Below are 22436 nucleotides of genomic sequence, written 5' to 3' on the forward strand. Positions count from 1 at the left end.
AATAGTTCCCCGCCTAAGAACACTCTTCAGCCAAAAGGTGTTTACAGAAAGCAACCATATGTTATTCATACATGAACAATTCAAAGGCTAAATTCTGAACTATTTACAGACATCTTGTTTTCATTACTTATCACAGTATCAGATTGTATGCTCGCGCCGACAATGTCACCATGCACTTGGGTGAATATATTCTGCTATCCACTCAATATCCTTCTAAATGCTTCCAAGGTTGGAAGATGATGGCATATATTCCCAAAATTTCTTTCTTACGGATGAACACCCTCACCCAAAGTAAAGCAGAAGTTTCTTGGGGATGCAAGTCTGCAACCAATAGATATGGCTCTAAACTCTTGCCATAGAATAACGCTTAGTTGAAATAAGGTCATTATAATAGGTTTATCCTCGCAGGCTTACAGCATCATTAAGTGAATAATGCAGAAAAACATTTTGGAGTTGCAATATAACTGAAAACCAAACAATTTAATGCCACTCCTAAGAAAATAAGACTAGCTCACATATGTTTGCACTTTTTTCCTGATTTTATTGACTCTATTATAGCCAGCAACCTAAAGGTTGTATCAAACAAGTGCTCCCTATAAATCATTTCTCAAACTTTTGCACATCAGTATGCAACAATAGAAACTTAATGATTTAACATAAGATTTCCATTCTTGTGCTGAGAAAAGACATATATAAGAATATCAATTTGTTCAACTCATGAAACAATCTATGATTTTAAGCAAAAACAATTTACATATACAAAAGCAAGAAATGCATTAAAATATGATATCAATGATATGAGCTCCAATAGAACTGTAATCTACCCTAGAAGCATATCCAAAGTCTTGAACAACAAGCAGAAAAGCTTACATCATCATGATCAAAAGACCTGCAACACAGGCCTCTTGCCGAGCCTCTTAATTTCTCTATCCATATTCCCGGTAAGCATCAATCCAAACATCTTGTAATCACAAAAAAGAGACCATAACGGGTGCCCAAAAGTAGCCGGAACATTTCCTTCAACAAAGAAATGACTATACCAGGCGAATCCATAACCAAAGATTGGCACACACACCAGAAAGCACCAATTAAACAATATCGAGAAAAGCAAAAAGATAATACTACTGAGTGTTCCCACAAAGTGCCAACGCCTTGTACTTTTTTTCGAGTGTTGGCTCACATAGAAAGCCCAAAACTCATCTAAGCTCCTAAAATTCATGTCCTCAAGCAATGGTAAACTAACCCAATTCAGAAAAAGAAGTTTTTATATCTCGATCTTGATCCTGATTGACAAGTGTCCTTTGAAAACCCTCCCTTATCAAAAAAAATAAAAAACAAAAAGCATAAAGGCAAAAAGGCAAAATTTTGATTATCTGGGTGGGTTTAGTTTAGTTTGGTTTGGTTTGACCAGGAAAAGACTGATTGGGTTTAGTGGTGAATGGTGATGAGATTGTGGCTATGATTCAAAACATAAACAGAGACCAAAAAAGATTAAATCTTTGATATGGGCTTGACTGTAATTTAGTGGGAAGATATTTGTGAAATGGATTGAATGATTACTTAAAGTAGTTTTCGATGTAATTTGGGAACAAACATAGTAAACAATAAACATTAAGGTGAGTTGTAGTTTTGCTTGGTCTTCTTGTGACAAATCAAGGTAGGTTTCTTGTCTCTGCTTCCATGGTTTCTTGCTACACTCTTTCCAAAGTATTTTATTATTTTATATTTGGTCCAATTTTTATTTTATTTATAATTATAATACTTTTATTTCACATTTATTATTCATCTTTTTTTTAATGATACAGTATATAATAATATAAATCTTCAACTTAAATCATTGACATAAATATTATGTCATTCTTATGTAACAATCCAATGATTAGAAAAGTTTTTAACATTTAAACTAAATTAATTTAAAATTTCTCCAAAAAATTAGTAGATGATGATAGATGAATAGTCATGAATTTGTCAAAATAATTTTAAATAAATAATATTTTTGGGTTTTATCATATTTTAGATTCAACTAACCACTAGTTTATTAATATCACGTCACAATTATAAAACACATACAGCAAATATTTAATTTTAAAACTTTTTAAAGGAAATATACTTATAAAATGATATAAGGGTGTTTTTGTCTTATTAAATGGCAGAGACTACAAACTTAAAAAAAAAAAATTAGCAATAAATTCAGGGGTAAAATTGTAATTTCCCTCCCTTGGAATTGGTACTATTGTCAATTCTATGGGAGTGTGATTCTATTTTTATAATAATTTATGGTTTTTGTTATTGTTGTCATGATGAGCTCATCGTCATTTGAAGAATCTGAAAAAAAATGTGACAATTGGCAGATACCTAGATTGTCTTTCTTTTTCTTGACCAAAACAAAAAGAAAATCAATATTTTCCTAAATCTCAATAAAAATTGGAATGGATTCCTAATCAGAAGGTAGGTTTATATTTAATTAATTTCGGTAGGTCAAAAGTTAAGTCTTCATCTCGAACCACTATGGGAGGTGGGATAAAGGTTTAAACAATAAATCCCGGGCTATAAATAAAACTGTTCAAATAAATAGGATTTTGACTATTACTAAAATCTCAAGGGACCATTTGGGATATTAATTTAAATAAAGTAAAACCGTTTTTCCGTCCAATAAAGGTTAATACTCTTCTATCTACAGACTTTAAAATAGCCTTTATTATTCTAAATTTGTACTCCGTGTCGATTTCCGGCATCGTTGCGACTTCCAACATTATTCTTTCTCACGCATCATCACTCACCAAAACCCTCAATCCTATTCCTACCAATCCCCGCCAATCATCGGTAATTAAGAAGATAGAGTTTGTGCAGCGAGCTTCAACGTCAAATTTGATCAATCCACACCAAAATCTAACATTGACCATCAAAGATTATTAATCTTCCCTCTTCGAAAGCCCTCACGCTCGAATAATTTGCTCCTGTTCGCCGTCAGAATATAAATTGTGATAGCAAAAATGGTATTTTAAAGTTTTGAGTGAAAAAATGTCTATTAATCCATATTTGGGTGAAAAAAAGTGTTAGCTCTTTAAAATATAGATTTTAAAAATAAATAAGTGGCTCAAATTCACAGTTTGATTAAATTGAAGAAATCCCCAGTAAGAGACACAGAGGATAAGTTCATATATATAAGGTACATTAGTAATTTTTGTTTCACAACAATTTAATACAAAAAAATCCATTTCCTAATTTCTTCTTCATTATCTTGGAGAGAAAATAAGAAACAAGGCATAAATCTCACATTATGTGCGACCCTTTTTTGCCTGCTCACACAAAGTTTACAAAGAAAATTAAAACTGATTGATGAAATTCTCTTCAATCTAAACCCATTTCATGCCTTAGACGTGATCCAAATTTTAATAAATAAATGAACTCTAGCTCACTGCTCTTTTTTGCTTTTTGTTTTAATCTTTTTCTGTTACTTCTTCATGATACAATCTAATTTCTGGCAGTCGATTAGAAGACGCGTTCACCAGTAGATACAGGTTCCAGAAAATGGTTGCGGCGAGTAAAGACGGGTGCCAGTGAGGAAGCTTGAAAGAGCCCAAGCCATTGAACAAAGTAACCAGTTCGATTGTACTGACTATTGCAGCTAATGTTCCTGCTGAATTTGAAATCCATGGAGAAATCCTGCAGAATCTGGGGCTATTCTACTAACATAACCAGGGAAACTAATAACTTTCAGGTTAAATCTCCATAACATATAAGAGATAGCGTTATTGTCTAAAGGATTTGTCATGAGAATGGGGAACTTACTTGCATATTTAGGAGAAATCCTGCCTGGCTGAAAGAGCTGAAGCTCAGAGCGCTGTGATAAGTGTAGCTGCAAATGCAGGCGTTTGGCAAAATTCAAGCAAAGCAATGACACTCCAGGTCCCATGAAACGTAGACTGTTAATCATGGTTAGTATCAGTAATGTGATTGTGAGGGACAATCTGACTGAAGTATTATGAGCTTGATAGAGGATTACCGCATACATTTCGCTAAAGCAGGGTAGCTGCTTTGATAAGTTATCTGATGCTTACCAGCAATATAGCCACCAAACTGCCATTGTCCCACGGTACGGCATGAACCAAGCGCTTGCGTTCAAGTTCACGTTGAAACCTGTTCGCCAGAAAGAAATGTATCGTCATGAAGGCTCATCATGCTGTACGAGTACCTGCAAACAGTATCAAAATAACCCCCAACATGATTGGTGAATGCATTTGAAACTTCAGAACCTCTATCGTTTGACTCTATATATAAATTTTCCTAATTGTGACAAGAATTAAATTAGTGCAGTAATTGAGAATATTGGGACTACATTCTGAAATAAATAGGCATCCAGTGAGAAGAACAAAGTATCCCTGTATATTGAAGGAAGTAATTCATAAGTATAACACATGGAAACTGTAACCATGGCGATGACTGTGTGTTCAGATAATGAAAAACTCACCAATTGTTAGTAATATTAGCCAAAATTATTGCCCAGTGTTGGCATTTTTGATAATAAGAGTCGCAGAGATGGAAGCTTTCCTTTCTTTCCTTTAGAATACGTTTTTCCAGCTTGGATAATCGCAGCCTGATTGGCTGACAAAAGGGCTATCTCGAGGACATGGTGGCCATAGATGACCATGTCGTATCCATGCACCCCAAGAGATGAGAAGAGAAGAAAGGACCAGAATCCAATTGTTGCCAACATAATAGGAGTAAGAACTAAACCGACAACATTGCCGAGATGAATACAGCATGGAGATTCCAACTGCACTTGCCGTTCATGACTCGGAAACCACTAATCAAAGATACACATCCAAATAGCTATCAGTCAAAATTCCTTACCAGATTAATAGTAAATGAGCTTGTCATACCACAAAATAATTGCAACTAAATTTAGGCACCCTTCTAAACAAATAGCCAAAATTCGCGTAGTATTATGCAAAGATGCATAGTAGGTTAGCAGGCATAAAATAAACACAGTTATCTGACTAAATGACAACCTACTAATTGACATTATAACCTTGATGCGAGGGTGCTCATGGCTGGCAGCACAGCCTTCGGCCATCCAAAAAGGCGCGAAACAGCTAAGAGGCGGCTGTAGAATGGTTGGCAGCCCATGGAGTGAAGAGTGGGACAAAGACCCACAACACACCACATGCCAGCACTCTTTTTCCTCCATATTTATCCACCAAAGGTCCTCCTACCACAGAGGGAATATGTTCCCCAAAAAAGGATGACTGCAGCACATGATGAACATATATTTCAATTAGCAAATACACAATCACTTGTCAGAATTTTACATCTATTAAAAGTGTAATTTAGGATGTAGTAATTCTTCTAGCAAGAATATTTAATTGCTTGATGGTTCTGATTGGTATACAACCGTCTCATACTTCCTTTTTCAGTATATTCATCATATAATAAATAATCACCATTCCATAATATAATCTTCACTGTCTTTACTTTTTTTACACTGTCCTATGACTATGTAAGTCTATCCTGATTTGGAAGCCTTAGCACCAGGCTGGGATAAGGTTAGGTGAAACTCAAACCAATCCGCAGGGAGGTGTACCCTAGCGTACAATGAATTACAATAGAAAGATGCGTGTGAGACCCAAATGATCTCCATGTGGGTCCATCTTTCATTGTTTATGTACACAATTTGCTCCACAAGAAAATTAAAATTGGCTTCGAAGAAAGGGACACACACCCGACAAGAGGCCCCCGCCCCCAACTTTCTATAGTTAAAGGCAGAAGAGAGCCGATAGGATTTCGTAAGGTCACATTGTGCTCTTGTGTTCTTAGAACAAACAAAAAAATACCCCACCAAATCAAGACGACAAAAAATATCCTAAATGAAAGAAAATTGCCGAGCACCAAGTTGTAACTTGAGATTTCTGAATTCATAAAGAAAAGGTGTATGGATCCAATACTTTTGACAGTAGGTTGCGGCATTCATTATTTGTTTCTTTTTCAAACGGCGTCGAGCTAATAATAACATTTACGTTTTCTCAAAACACATGCCGCACCTTTTTTCTTTATATTTTTTTATGCTTCTTTCTAATCGTTTCCAGAAACTAGACGACAGGAAATAAATTTTACTCTGTTGACGAAGTATAACTTTTTAAAGAGGTGAAGATTATCCATATCCTATGGATAATTAGAACCCGAAGAATTGTTTATATAAATTATAAAATCTTTTTTTTTTTTTTTCCATTAAAATACATCCAGAGAATCCAACTACCGTTCCAAGGAGAAGACCGAGACGTATTCTTATATAGGACATTAAAATAAATAATAATAATAACTCTTGAGTCTTGATCATCAAAGCGAGAAAACAAAGATAGAGAAATATTACCTGAACGATGCCGAGGAAAGAGCTGGACCAGCCATATTGGCGGCCGCGGAACGATAGCCACAGACATGACAACTCTATCAGCATTACAAAACACATGACACATGCAAGTAACGCACCACCTTGTATCTTCTGCCACCAGAACTTTCGTTTCTCCTCTCCTCCTCCGATAATAAAACTCCTCTGATTCCCTCCGCCGTACACATCACCAAACTCCTCTCTGTTGCTTCTTTTCGTTTATTACGTCTGCTGGTTGAAAAGGACATATTTTTCCCATTTGACGCCCCGGATGTTGTGGAGTTTCTTGGTTAAACCAACTGGGATGTTTAAAGTTGATCAAGTTTGATTGAGAGTTGAAGAAACAGACGGCTTTGGTGAAATAGAGGAATGCAGCAGAGATTAGCTGCCATGTTGCAGAGAGTTTGAGTGATATCGAGGATGAGAGAAGGACCGTTTCAGGATGTGGTCTTATAAATAAAGAATGTTGGTGTAGAAAAAATTGTAAACAAAAAAGTCTTTAAATGAAGCACTAATTATACCAGAGAGTTGGTGAGTTGTTGAGGAGGATTAGACGAAATGCAGAACAGAAGACTTAATATGAAAGTAAAAAATAAAAAATAAAAAATAAAAAGTATTAACGAAATATTGTTTTGTTTGAGGGTTGGTGACAACACTGAGCACTCCTTAAAAATACACTTGGAGGGCTTTTTCGTCCACGAAAGTTTAGTAGAGGTGTGTTCTACGTGTCAACACGTGTTGCCCACTTTCATGGTGTCACCTAACCTCTTACCGTCCTAGTTTCTACCACTACCACAGGGTAACTGGCTACCGGAACTGCCGGTCACATAAAATCGAATCCCAGTCAATCCTGCCAAAATGGCGTCACGTGTATTTCGTATTTTATTTAGAATTTTTTTTCCATACTTAATTATACAATAATACGAACATACATTGTAATATAAAGGGAACGTTATCTGAGTGAGAGATAACGGTGTCTATTGTACATGCAATAATACTGTTTATGACGGTCATTTACCGCAACATTATTTCTAAACAGATCCAACAGATAAACGTTATTAATTTAAAAACAAAAATTTTCGGGAAATTTAATGTTAATGACTTAAGTTCGGATAATTAGTTAAATACACCAGGCATCCACGTGACCACGTCATATATATCCAAAGCCGTAAAAATCGAAACGGAGTAATATCTTTACCAATACTTATAAAGTTGAAAATCTGGAATTCAACAATAATTTATAATTTAATAAAATAAAAAATGTAGGTTTGAAAAGTCCAGTAAAATATCGGTAATTAAATTGACGATGATGTTTATACTTACCTAAAACACAAAGCGACTTAAAACGACACAGAATCAACATAAACAGTGCGTGTTGCGCGAGGTAGAGAGCATGTTGACGTATAGTCTGACAGATCGATGGTACAGTTACTTGGATGATTTGGTGACTGCGTCTGCACTAAATTGGGTGGGGGGGTGGGGGGGATTGGTGTTTCACATTGCTTGCTGCCAAAAACCCTCCAAGGCTCCAACTGGCTAAACGTACGTCAATACCTGGTCCCAATTCAATGAACTTTCAACAACGAAAAGTGTTTATCCGGGGATTGATTTACCAGTACCTAAAGATCAGGGACATATATTTGAAATTCAAGTCGTACACTGTACAGTTGTACTCAGGAATGGTTGTCAATTTCTCTTTTAATTATATATTTCCTTTTCTCTTTCTCTTTCATGCCAGTATGTACGAAAAGGAAATGTAACTGTTATGACTAAACGAGTCGGTCAGCTAATCCGGTATCAATAATAATGAGAATCCTCCCTACATCCTACAGAAAATAAAATCAGTGTAGAGAATTTGAAATGTCAACCTATAACTGGGGCATCGTTGATTGAAGACAGTTAATTGCAAAGGAACGTTTCAAGGCGGACAGGTCGATCCAGTGTCATTAATTGAATTCCAATCAGCTGGATTGGCTAGAGGGGTCCTGAAAAATATTCGAATGACGAAGAAAGATAAATAATGTGTGATCATATTGATCAGTGGGATTTTATAATCAATTTACGGTGTAGGGTAGTGCTCAAAGTTAGGTGGGAATTGGATAGTATGGCATCGCAATGAAGATATGTGTACGCCTCCATACAACTTAATCAAGAATAACACATCTGTTGTGAATCTCCATGTTATGAACTGAAACCATCCATTCGGAAAATTCTAGTAAAACATCGAAGTTGAGTATTTGATCTTATGTGTAAGTTAAAACAAAAGATTGTTTGAGTATGAATCACACCGTCGATAATATTCATTATTTTGGAAAAATATCGTAGTTATATAATCCTTTTAATGATTAAAACGACACCTCAGATACTTATCTTAAGTTGTTTATTGGATAATGGCACGTCCGTAAAGATGAAGAACCTATCCATTTTGCTCTATCAATTTGCGTAGGAAATTGAACCAATCGAAAAACACATAGCTTGACCTAAGAGTAAAACTTGTCACCGCCTCCATTAAAGATCGATGGACAATAGCAAGTCTCTAATCAATATTGTGGCAGTCAAATCTCTGGGAGTTTGCGTGCCTTGTACAAATGTAAGATGTAAGTTAATGAATAAGATTGATTAAGATGAGACATGGAGATTTTCTCCACTAATAAGTGTATAATATTATTATCTACGTACGATTTTAACAATATTTTGTCTCTTTAACTCATGGCCATCCGGTGATCGTGGCGAGATATATATTAGAAAATGCAAAGTGGGAAATCCCTGTGACTGAGATAGGAATGTAACGGGAGGATGCTGCAAAATAATTAACTATGAATGATTTGGTGCAAAATTATTGCCATTTCTTCAATCCCCTTCGTTTTTGAGGCACCAAATTTGAAGGTTTGATATCCGCGTGTGTGGTAGATAAATGACACGGGGATCCGGTCGTTTAAATTAGTCCACGTATTATTCTATCAAATTTGTAGATCATCTTTGACTTTACTATCTATTAGACTCTGTTTTTTGCGTACGTCATATTGAAAATTAACGACTTTTTTTTTTTAATACCCAATAATGTTGAAAGAGTTGATGGCTTTTTTCCACTCAAATGATGGTTTATGACATTTTTCTATCTTATAGATTTTTAAAATATCTTTTATTATTTAAATTTATATTCTAACAGTAAACAAAGAGTAAACGATTGATAAGCTATTGGGTTTTTGAAGAGAGGAGGTTGATGAGTTTTTTGGTGGTGCAATGTTGGATTTTAGTGGTAAAATTGATCGAATTTAACTTGAGATAGACGGTTACGCAAACCCTATATGTCGATTACTAGCGATTGACGAAATCGACAGGAGTAGGGTTTGAAGGGTTTTGGTGAGTAATAATTGGGAAAGATAATTATTGGTCACAACGATGCCGGAATGAAGATGTATATTAAATTTGGATAATAAAATAGTATATCAAAAGCTATAAGTGGAAAAATATCATTAAACCATATTATGGGTGGAAAAAGTCGTTTACTATGTTGAAATTAACAAACTGAAACGGTAAGCTTCTTCAGGTTTTTTTTTTTTTTTTTTTTGGATGGACTGAAAAAAAAAATATAAATATATATATATATTTCAACGGCAGTTTTTTTCTTGTATGCGATCCACCCGTCTCCCTGATGATGCTTTGTGCGGTCTAGTAGAAAAATTGGCAAGTCTGGTTGCTACCTAGGTAAATTTTGTACCCCACATAATTGGAAAGGACAATGATAATTTGACCAGGAAAGTAGAACATACTGCGAAGATACTATAGTTTGATTTCTCAATAAAGGTATGCGTCAAAGGAAGAAAAATTTATGTATACGGTTGGTCGATGTAATATATTGAAAGTCTGCTTGAAACGTTTATATACGAGGAAAAATAAATAGTCAAAATGGAATGGTGGTTGAATAATGAATATAATGTCTGCTGAATCGGATTCTGCGGTCTGACTTGGACTCCATCAAATTTGCAAACTCCTTTCAATTTACTTTATTTTTTTTTTATCTTTAACCTACCCAAATTGGTATTTTAACATTATAATGGAATTCTTGCTTCAAATAACGTGAATATCATGAGATCATAGAGGCTTTGGACAAAGAGATGGAAAGCTTAAATTATGGATGTGTATTTTTTTAGTATGTATCTAATTATGGAATAGCGTTAATGAAGTTTTGGAATTAATGTAATACTCGCATAAATAATGTGTAGACAAATACTATTAGTATGTATGAAAACATAAGAAATTAATTTTAACTTATCTGTTAGTATTATTTGTTATACCAAGACTTTTATTAGGATGGGTTGATCTCAATAAAGTAGTTACGTGATTAATGAATACAAATTATTATACACAATCTTAATCATAAAGTTTCGCAAAATAAAAGAGAAAAAAAATATACAACAAGATATATTGAATAGAAATAACAAAATGTAAAGTGAATGAAGAATACTAAAGAAATTCCGTTTACACATATTTTAATTTAGGTGAATACATAAATTTTTTATAATAATAATTTGTTAAAAAATAATTAAAAACTATTGCTAACCCTCTCAGCCAGGCGTAGTCAGGAAATTTTCCTAGAAGGGACTTTTTTTTTTTTTTCTCAATCCAAAAGAATTAAAATAATAAAAAGAAAAATATTTTGGGTAAACATTAAAGTTTTAAGAGAATTATTAATAAAAATAATTAGAGTTGTGCACTTAGCAATCCATGATATAATTTGCATTATCTTATGGGCGCGTTTGGTTTAGGGAATGTTGGATTATTGGGAATATTGGATTACTGGTGTTGTGTGTGATTTTTCCGTCAAGCTCGGAAAATTGCGAGGTTATAGCTCAATCCAAAATCTAGTCGATTCAATTGATTGTTCGACCCAACATAAGCTCGCTGAGTTGTTGCTTGACCTAGCACATACTAGTCGCAACCAATCCTTACAGTTGTTCAACCAGCTCACAAATAACTTCAGATCCCGGATATCTTGGAAGGGATCAGATCGACAACAATCTTGATGCAATCTCGGCACTCAATCACGAGAAATATCGGAGTTGCATTTCAAACTTAATTGTAATCTTTTTATTTTCGCTATTTCTTTTGTATAAAATATGTATATAAATCCCTTCCAACAATGAGAAAGGGGTTAGCAAATTATTCTAGTACTATTATTGTAAGCTCTCATAGCAAATATAAGAACAATGGACGTAGGCTAAAGAGTTTAACTCACCGAACCACTTTAAAACTCATTGTGTTATTTACTTTACTACATTTTTCTGTTTATACATTGTTGGTTACCCATAATTAGGGCTACAAACAAACCGAATAATTCGCGAACAACTCGATGTTCGTTCGATATTGTTCGCGAACAGTTTGATATTCGTTCGATAATATGTTCGATCGAGTTCAAACAGGGGTTATTCGTTCGATTATATTCGCGAACATTACACGTTCGACTGATCCTTTCGTTCGCGAACAATCAGTTCGATTGTTCGTTCTTTTATGTTCGAAAAACATGGTATGCATTATTATAATTTATATTTTTTTTTTTCATTTTTATATTATGTTTGGTTTAGTTTGGATGAATTTTTTTTAATGGTAATCAATAATAAAATATTATGATACTTTTGTTTTTCTTATATATATAATATGTTTGGATTTTTTTTCTTCCAAATTTCATCAATAATTAAATATATAAGTATATAGCATTTTAATTACATAGCATGACAAATTTAATAATATAATAGATTGCATAATCAAGTGATATATAATATAGTAAATTCAATAACATAATAGCTTCATATTTTTCCAAATGTAATCAATAATTAAATATTATAAGATAACATTTCAATTAATAAATAATAAATATAGGATAGTAAATTGATAAACATAACATATTGTATAATCAAGTGATGTATAACATAACAAATTTAATAATATAATAGCTTAGTTAAATATAGTATGGTAAAATGATGAACATAACATATTGTATAATTAAGTGATATATAGCATGACAAATTTAATAATATAATAGCTTAATTAAATATAATATGACAAATTTATGAAGATAACCTATTGTATAATCAAGTGATGTATAACATAACAAATTTAATAACATAATAGCTGTTAGGGCCAAAAATCATCTTGGGCTTGACGGGGCCCAATAACGAAATAAACATGTCACGGCCCAAGGCCTCAACCCAATCCCGATTGGGCCCACGCTTAAAATCACCTTGCGACCTACCCACTCTATGAGTTGGGCTATCCTATAAGTTAAGCTAAACTGGGTTTCAGCCCATTAGCCTGCAACAGAGTATAAATAGGAAATCAGAATCTCATTCTATTTCCTCTTCTACTAAGATTTCAAATCTTACTCAAACTATTAAACTTGATCTGATAAGGTCAAGAAATCATATCTCTTTCATGATAGGGATTATCTCCCAAAATAGGACTTAGTGTCCTACTAAGATTCCAACTCTTATTTAAACTATTAAACTTAATCTGATAAGGTTAAGAAATCATATCTCTTTTATGATAGGGATTATCTCCCAAAAGAGGACTCAATGTCCTACTAGGATTCCAACCCCTTAGGTTCACTATAAAAATAGAGGCTTGCCCTCTCATTAGGCATGCAATCTCTCACAATCAATCTACACCACTCTAAACCATCTATTTGCTCCTAAGTTCTTGCTCCCAAGAACCCGACACCTCCGCCGTAGTCCTAGCCTCCGACAAGACTCCTGATAATTCTTCTTCTCCTTAATTCTTATTAAATCTCTTTCAGCCTTGCTGACTTGACCGTCGGAGTGCCTACGGAAAACACCACCTCGGTGTTTTCCGGAAGCTTCACGCTTGCCCTTTCATGTGTGCAGGTCTAACGGATTGTCAGTGACCTCAACCTCACGGGATCACACCCTATTTTCATGACGGTAGATTTTTTGCATCTACAATAGCTTAATTAAACTTAAATTAATCACACATTTATATTGATCATATATTACAATAAACCTTCATACTACTATGAATTTATAGGTGTTGATACAAAATATATATGTAGACAGTAATATTGTATATACATAATTATACATTATATATATATAACAAATTAATCACACATATGTATTGATCATATATTACAATAAACTTTCATTCCACTATGAATTTATGGGCGTTGATACAAAATATATAAATAAACATTTAAAATATTTATGATAATTTATGTAATGATAATAAATATATGATAACCTATAATTTTAGTAATTTCATAACATATTAAACATATTTAATTTATAATTAATATATGTATGATAATAATTTTGTACATACATACATACATACATACATATAATTTCACATTTTCCCTTACTAGGCCCAGCCCAAATTTTAAAACAAAAATCTAAAGCCCAAATGATAATAAATATTTTTTTTATTCGAACAGATATTTACAAGTTATCGAACGAGTTATTTGAATAAGTATTTACAAATTATTGAACGAGTTATTCGAACAGGTATTTACGAGTTAGTCAAATAAACACGAACTGGCATTTTGTTAATCGAACAAACACGAATAGTCATCTTGTGTTCGAACACGAAATCGAACAATCAAACATGCTTATCAAATGAGTTTCGAACGGGGCTATTTGTTCGTGTTCGGTTCGATTGCAGGCCTACCCGTAATCATGCACACATCAGTTCCGATCCTGTCAAGGTCGATCGGATCACTCTGGTTGGTGTATTTTTGCATCAACATTTTGGCGCTAGAAGAAGGGCCCTCGCCAAATTTCAGAATTTTCGGTAAACCAACCCTAATAACCCGATCACTCGAGGCTCGCGATGGTTCAAACCAGATCAAAGACCACTACCGAGAGCCATGACAATGTGCAGACTAAAGGATGGAATGTATGGAGAATGATACATGTAATACTATAACACGTATATTCATATTTTGCAAAAAAAAAAAATCAATCAAATTGAAAGCAAGTAAGGTATAACTTGTTACCTTAAGTCCTTAGCAATCTAGAGACTTTTAATTTCAAGAGAAATTAAACAAAAGAGTATCCACACTAAGGTAAAAGAAGAATTAGGCCAAGAGAGACATTTAGGGTTTTTAGAAATTTTGATCTCTATCTCAAAAATTGATATATCATTTTCTCTATATATGTAGTCTTGTAAACAATTCAATAATAGTTTTGGACTTCCTCAAACAATTCTATACTTGTTTGGGAGTTGTAAATAAGTCAATAATTATTATGAAGTTGTTAAACTTCTTTAAATAATAACATTGGATTAACATTTAATCACAATTCACAATTTAACTCTTAAATTGTTTACATAACAATTTAACCCTTAAATTGTTCATATGTTTACAATTACAACCCATTGTTAAATTCAACTTAATATAAAGAAAATGATTAATTATGGAAAATTTAACTCTTAAATTATTCATAATAACTAATATAACCCTCCATTGAATCTAATTCAATGATAATAATATAAATAACTTTATTACCCTCGGTAGGTGCTAGCCAACCTTAGATAATCAATTCTCTTTGGCTATTTCTCCATTCTCCTTAGTTTTTATGTGTGACCTCTTAGGTTCACTGTGGCCTAGCCGTGAGCCCAATATCATAGTCTATTTTGATATGTTTTGTCATAACTCTTTGTGAACAAAACTCTCACCGATTATGGTAGGTATCTAGCAATGCTCCATAACCTCTGAGTCACAATGAAGATATACTCCAACGAACCCTTTTATAATCATACGCGTTGTATAATCAAATCTTTTTGTTGTCTAATCCCAATTAAGAATGGATTCATAGTATGTCAAAATTCTTATCTTAATTTTATATCAAATTGACAATTAATACATATGGAACGTGTCATTATGAAACAACCTTTCAGGTAAAATTTTATATACCTCGGCCGGAGATTTCCCTTTTCCAATGTATCTTGACATTTGTCTAGGAACTTGATATCAATTTATATCAAGTCAACGGATCACATCTTGATTATCACTTGTCCTCACACATAAACAACACATGGCCAAATCGACTTATTAACACATGACATGATTAGCCTCGTGTTTATACACCATATGAACCATATGTGTTTATGCAGAATCCAATCGTGATATCTCAGGTCTAAGGATTAATAATACACTAGTACGATCTTATGATGAATCATTGACTACATTTTAAATGTCCATGTGATTCATCATAAATGACAATATTCGATAAATAGTTCACTAACTGCTTATCCATGCTAATGCCCTAGTAATATAACTTTTATAATCACCCACACTAATACCATCACATGATATTCTATAGAGGCATTCAGTATGCCTACTATGTAATATTATTGCCCAATTACTATTACCTATGTAGGAAATACTTTGATGATTTTGATATTCTAAAGATTTGTATCATCCGGACATTTCACATGTAATACATATATATAAATGAAGTAATAAACCACATTTGAAATAAGAACACTTTCTTCTATTGATAAGATAAAAATGTATATACACAATATATACATTAACATATATATACAAAACATAATGGCTTGGAACTAACGACACGATTGGTTCCTAGGGCATACACTAACAAAGACCACCCACCAGGAGGTGCATTAAGACGTCGACGGGCGTCGACCACCAATGTTGTCGATACAGCAGGCCGCAAACCAACTGGGGGTAGGGACGTCAAATCCCGAGAATGGCCAATTGCTGGAGATGATAAGAACAATGGTCGCATAAGCCGTGCAACAAAATGTGGGCTAGCTGAGAAATCAACAACCAGCCCCCCAGGACCTTGACCGATCGCGCTCCACTAACATCATTCCAATGAGGAGGAACTCAGTCGACGACCAATCTGGTTCGTTAGCACTAAGGCACGGTCGACGACCCCGACATCGCTGGGAACATTTTGCACAAGAAAGAGAGTCCTACAAACAAACTAACTTCGGGAGGTAACCGAGCAAGCAGCCTATAGGAGAAGACGAACATAATGGTCGCCAGAGGGATACCTGACCTACTTGGCGATATCCCCCGTGTTAGCGTGGCGGTTTTAACCCACGCCCAAGGCAGGCCCAGTCCTCACGAGCTCACGAGGCCAGTCGTGTACGCCAATTTGGCAATGACCAACGTTCCGGTTATAACCAACGTCGTGGGCAATGTACTGATGAGTATGTAACACCTATCAGCTTAACCATCATGACTCAACCTCACGCATCAATGCGCATAATGGAGGGGGCTCACAAGCAATAGATTTACAAACTCACCTGTTCAAGGTAAGGCTGAACAGAGCCAACCAGGGTAATCCTTGTTAGGAAGCGATCCGTTTACGTAGCAGAAAACAAAAACTTTTAACAATACGAATTGTTCCATAGAACCAAGATCAGGACACAAATTTACAGTTTATATCAAAATAAGAATGCAGAAAATTAATCTAGAGTTTAACAAATCATACACACGTTTGGAGGCTCCTCTAAGTTGTCTCTTAACGTATTTTGCTACCGACCCAAGTGTATGATCGAACTGACGTAGTCCACACGAAGATAATCGTAAGGGACTAAAGAGGAATTTGCTAGATCCTCTTTAACCTTAAGAACAAAGAAGAAAAATCAAAGAAATTTGATTTTAGGCAAAAACCATTCTGACGTGGGAGAGTGTTTAAGGGGCTGGGTGTTTTCTTTTTTTCAATCAATTGAAAATAATGAAACTCTCTATTCTTTTACAATTAAAACTTTTCTTTTATAGTAATATTTTAATTGCCCTATTCCCATATGGAATAGGCTTGGGCTCCAACCCAAACACCCCTTGTTTCCAAACACTCTCAATTAGATATTTATTTTATTTCATCATTATCTCAATTAAAATCAATTAATATATATATTAACATTTAACAATAATGATAATTTATTTAAATATATGCGAATACATATTTAAACGTAATTTCACTTATTTAATTTTTTTAACAAATTAAATAAAGGCTATGACCTCAGCAAATTTAATTGCATTGTGAAATTATCAAAATACCTTTTCGCCTAAAAAGACGAAAACGCCCTTCTAACTTCCTCGCTCTTAAATTATCTTCTATGTGTGTGACCCATAAGCTCCTCATCATACCGGTAGTGTATAGTATCGCGATTAACACCAATTAATCATCTCATTAATACATAGACCAAGATTGGCCCCTAGCAAAGCATCATGGCCACCCAATAGATTCGGATTCAGCAAAGTAGCTACCTGTCAATGATATGGTTACCGTACAATTTGATTCTTTCATCATCCGTTATCTCGACGAGACCGAGATATAGAAATATTGTCAACCTACGGTTACTCTTGATATTGTGTATTAAGTTACTAGACCAATGACCTGTATTATAAACTAGATAGAACAACAACTCAATCCCACTGTGGCCACAGTTTTAGTGTCATTGTCATTTACTGAATTACGCCGTGAGATAATTTCTCCTGTACCCGGGAGTCATGAATCCTCTGTCTATCCACCATAGTCTTGATACACTCCTTGATGCAGCCAATCACCATCGTATTGACAGCTCTGAATAGAACTGCGTTAGGCTAGTGTCAAACTGTACCAATCGGTGCACAAGGCGCTTTGGCGATCTCAAGTCTAAGGATCACATGCACCATCATTCGTTAGAGGATTTGTTCCATAGACATTGGGGTTACCATCCATATGGAATCCTCTGGTGGGTCAGTCCAGTACTCCAGTGAACTTGCCTACAGCAAGCACCCATGTGTTGTATCAGGCTGTCACCAAACAACCTTGACAAGTGAGATCAGTCACTACCTTTCGACATGGTCGTTCAACACTATGGTAGCCTTACTGTATTATCTGTGCCCTTACTTTAGAATAATACTGTGGCTACAGACGTTTCTAGAATGGCCACCATATGTGCTCATAGGGTTCTCACTATCAAGATTTGAAACACTTGATACTCTCGTCACGGTTCTACCATTCTAAGGACATATATCAATACATATTGCAATAATAATGATTTACGCGATATAGAATAAAATGCCTTTTATTATTGATTAATGAACATTATTACAAAGAGTCAATTCTACAATGATTGATTGGCTCTAGGGCACCTACTCTAACAATCCTCAGAATGAAGACTTAGATCGGGTGTAGAAAATGCTCAACGATCTAAGAGTCTGCTAGAACAATGCAACGGAAGAGATAATGATCTCTCCCTTCACAGAAGAAGTTCGCCAGGTCCCGCTTCCCCAGGGATTCAAGGCGCCAGAAAGTAAGTTGATGGGAAAGGAGATCCCAGAGACCACCTCGACACTTTCAACGACCTGATTGAGTTACACTAGGTCTGTGACTTGGCAAAGTACCGCTGTTTAGCAATCACATTGGTAGGGGATGCCAAGAGGTGGTATAAAAGGCTACAGGCAAACTTAATAAGCTCTTGTTAACAATTATCCTTGCTGTACCTACAGCAATTCCAAGCGAGGAGACAATTCGCAATGCCGCTCAATTACTTGAGCAACATTTGTCAAGAGAGAGATGAAACTTTGACCTCGTATTTAATGAGGTTCCAGAATGAGCAGGCAAAGGTCGCGGATGCACCTGAAGAGTCAATACAGACTTTGCTAATTTCGGGCATCAGGTCTCAAATGAAGCCGTGGAAAGAGCTCTAAAGTGAAGACCATTGAGCTTGGCAAAATTTTATCAAATGGCTGCCAAGCATCAGCGAGTGGAAAGCTCACTGGTAGCCCTAACCAGAAGCTCGTCGTGAAGAGCCCCGGACAAGCGACAAGATTGCCCATCAGATAAACAAATGAGCCAAGACCCCAATGACCAGGACCGGAACAGGTTCCAAAAAAGGCAGAAGACAAAAAATCACGAGGAAAGGCAACCCTTCCCATGGTATAATACACCCCCCTCACTCAAGATATAGCTCATATATATGAAGTCTCCCGTGAGGCTAAGAGATTGACTGCTCTAAAAAGAATGAGAGGGGCTTCAGGCAGAAGAGATCGACAGAAGTATTGTCGATACCATCGAGACATTGGGCACAACACCAACGAGTGCTAGACTTTAAAGGACGCCATTGAGGATCTGACCCAAAGTGGCCACCTAAAAGAGTTTGTTAAGGAGGTGCTAGCTCGCGAAAATACTGGCGAGCAGAATAACCAGATCCAACAAGCCCTGGCCAACACCAACAATGTCGTCCTAGTAAACAAATTTAGAATAAACTTATAATGGCTAGGTCTAGGAAGCGCATTCAGATTGATAATCACATATCTTGTACCTGTTATTTTGGAATTCCTTTAAAAGATTAACAAAAAAACTGTTATTTAGCACATTAGGCTTCCTCACACAGATCAATTTATAATGTCTCACACAGATCTAGGCTTAATTTTCAGAGATAAAAGTCAACATAAGGACATGGTCAAGAGTCGAGACACCATCAAATTCTTTGTTGGGAAGAAATATGATTACCACTCCGGACAACATGTGAGTTTGCTAATCTTAGATTGTAATTGAAAAAACTAGCCTATGACATATCAATTTACAATATCACAAACAGAGTGATTAAGAAATGGAAGCTCACTTGGGAATCTGAGTTTGCAGCATCTTCATCGTCAGATTCTACCTTGCAGCAGCTTCGATTGAAGGGCAAATGAAGGCTGGACGGCAGTAGTTGAATGAAGGGTGGATGAAGGTTGGACAACAATGGAGTCTTAGACTTTGCAGTGTGAAGAACCTAAGCTCAATGAAGGTCTCAAATTGAAGGGTGGACGACGGTAGTTGAACAACGGTGGCGTGACTAGCGTCTCAGATTTGCGGTATAAAGAGGTGAAGACGATGATGGAGGTGAAATAAGTTTGAAGGGTAGGGATTTTGTGGCCGTTTGTCTCTATTTTAGAGTAATTGCGATTTACACGAGCTGAAATTCGCAATCGAGCTCATGAGCTCCAATGACGACATGAGCAATTTCAAGCTCGCGAGAAGATCAGATCGAGCCCAGAAAAGCTCAACAACTTTCACCAGCTTGAAGAGGAGCTCGAACTTTCGAACTGCTCATCTTTTCACAAGTCGAATCTAAGTTCGTCAGGAGTTGAGCCCAAGTAGCTCATGAGCTACTCGGTTTGACTACACCCCTACTCATAGGTGCTCACTAGGGGTGTTCGGTTTCGGGTACCTTACACTTTTAGAAGGAACCGGAATCGGAACCGACGGTTCCTTGAAATTTGGAACCAGAACCGGAACCGACGGTTCTGGTTCCTAGATACCCAGAACCAGAACCTATAACAACGGTTCCGGTTCCGGTTCCAGTTCTGGATACTCTGTAAAATTCATGACCCCCCAAAAGTTTTTAAAATGGCAAAAAAACCCTTAAAAACTTACAAATACCCCCCCACCTGGCACTTATTAACAAAAATAAAATTATAAATTATAAATTCAAAATTATAAACTCCATTACTTTGTAAAGGTAGATTCTCAAAAATCAAACTAACTTACTTTAAATGTTATGAAATATAAATATAAATGTATTCACTAGGGGTGAGCGGTTCCGGGTACCATCCATTTTCTGGGGGAACCGGAACCAGAACCGCACAGTGCAGGTTCTTCAATTCAAGGAATCGGAACCTAAAATACAGGTTCCGGTTCCTTTCCGGGGTACCCTGTAAAAAATCAATTACCCCTTATTAGTTTAAAAAATGACAAAAATACGTTAAAAGTTTACAAATACACCCCTAACAAATATGCTATTTGGGTTTAGGGTTTAATTATAATGTAATATTATAATTAATTAAATTGTTAATCATTTAATTAAGTATTGTAATATTGTTGATAATAGAATGTTATAATTAATTAAGTAATCATACTAATCATAACCTGTAATCTCTAAGCAACGCTTGAATTCAACAATCATCTCACATATCACATAAAATCGTCAATCAAACCAAAACACAAACAATTAGTCAACAATACATAAAATAACTTCACCAGATCATTAAACAAACAACAATCTAATACTAATTACTAACATTGCCGATCCATTGCAGGGGGTCTATTTGATAAGTTAATAATTATTAGTTTATAAATTTATTAATAATGTTATAATTAGTTTAATGGGTATGATAAATATACCAAATATAATTTAGTAATTAAGATTAGTAAAATTAGTAATGTTATAATTAAATATTATACTACAAGTAAATTGATGTTATAATTAATTAAGTGATCATACTACAATGTAACATGAATGTTATAATTAAGTATATAGTATTTCACCTGTTTTCTATTCTCAATCCACCAGAATTCGATCTTCTTCCTTCTTGAGCCAAAGCTGAACGAGCTGACATAATTGTAGTAGAAACTAAAGAAGCATCAAAGGCAACACAATCAACCCAATCTTTTAGCATCTCTTCTTGACCCCATATATCAGGTATCCATACGTGTCCAGCCACTTCAATTCTATGTCTCTTCAATCTCTCACGTCCATTATCTTCGGATAAATTCCCATCAAGACTACTACTTTCTCCTTCGTTCTTAACTCCAACTATTGCAGTGGAACACAGATCTTGTAATGCCGAAACTTGAGCTTGAGCTTCAGATTCTTCATGCACTGAGGTTTGTGCGTGGATGGAACATTGATGAGTTTTGTTGGATTCTGATGAAAGTGGAGGGGAAGAATCACCAGGGTGGTGAGTCATTTTGGTGCGTTGTTTATTCATATGAAAGAAAGTAATGTAAATTGAAGGAAAAGAGAGGAGATGGAGGGAGGGATTGTGGGTGTGGAAGTCATCCCAAGTGTTTGTTTTGTATGGTTAGTGACAAGTTTACGTGTCTTCTTTCCCTTGTGGTTTATTCTTCTTTCATTTTACAAAATTACCAATTAGTCCACCCTAATCTTTGAAACAAAATTTTTTATGCAGGGACGACTGAATTACCTATTTTGTCCTTACGTGAATTAACTCTTTTGGTTTTTGGGTGGTTCCTTCAAATTATTGATTAAGCATATAAATCAAACTAATTTGATAGGGGCTTTAATC

General features: G+C 35.2%; 1 protein-coding gene and 1 pseudogene across 1 annotated transcript; both read right to left on the reverse strand.

Annotated features, from left to right (window-relative positions):
• LOC116120609 lies at window positions 1–1278 on the reverse strand. Its single transcript, XM_031406576.1, has 2 exons — window positions 874–1278; window positions 1–321 (listed from the first exon to the last, which is right to left on the reverse strand). The coding sequence occupies exon 1, from the start codon at window positions 1217–1219 to the stop codon at window positions 881–883; it is 339 nt and encodes a 112-aa protein (XP_031262436.1). The 5' UTR covers window positions 1220–1278; the 3' UTR covers window positions 1–321; window positions 874–880.
• A 2214-nt stretch (window positions 1279–3492) lies between these two features.
• Window positions 3493–22097, reverse strand: LOC116120551 (annotated as a pseudogene).
• Between the last annotated feature and the right edge of the window lie 339 nt (window positions 22098–22436).

This window comes from Pistacia vera, unplaced genomic scaffold, assembly GCF_008641045.1.
Source record: "Pistacia vera cultivar Batoury unplaced genomic scaffold, PisVer_v2 Contig94, whole genome shotgun sequence".
In the NCBI taxonomy this organism is placed as follows: Eukaryota; Viridiplantae; Streptophyta; class Magnoliopsida; order Sapindales; family Anacardiaceae; genus Pistacia; species Pistacia vera.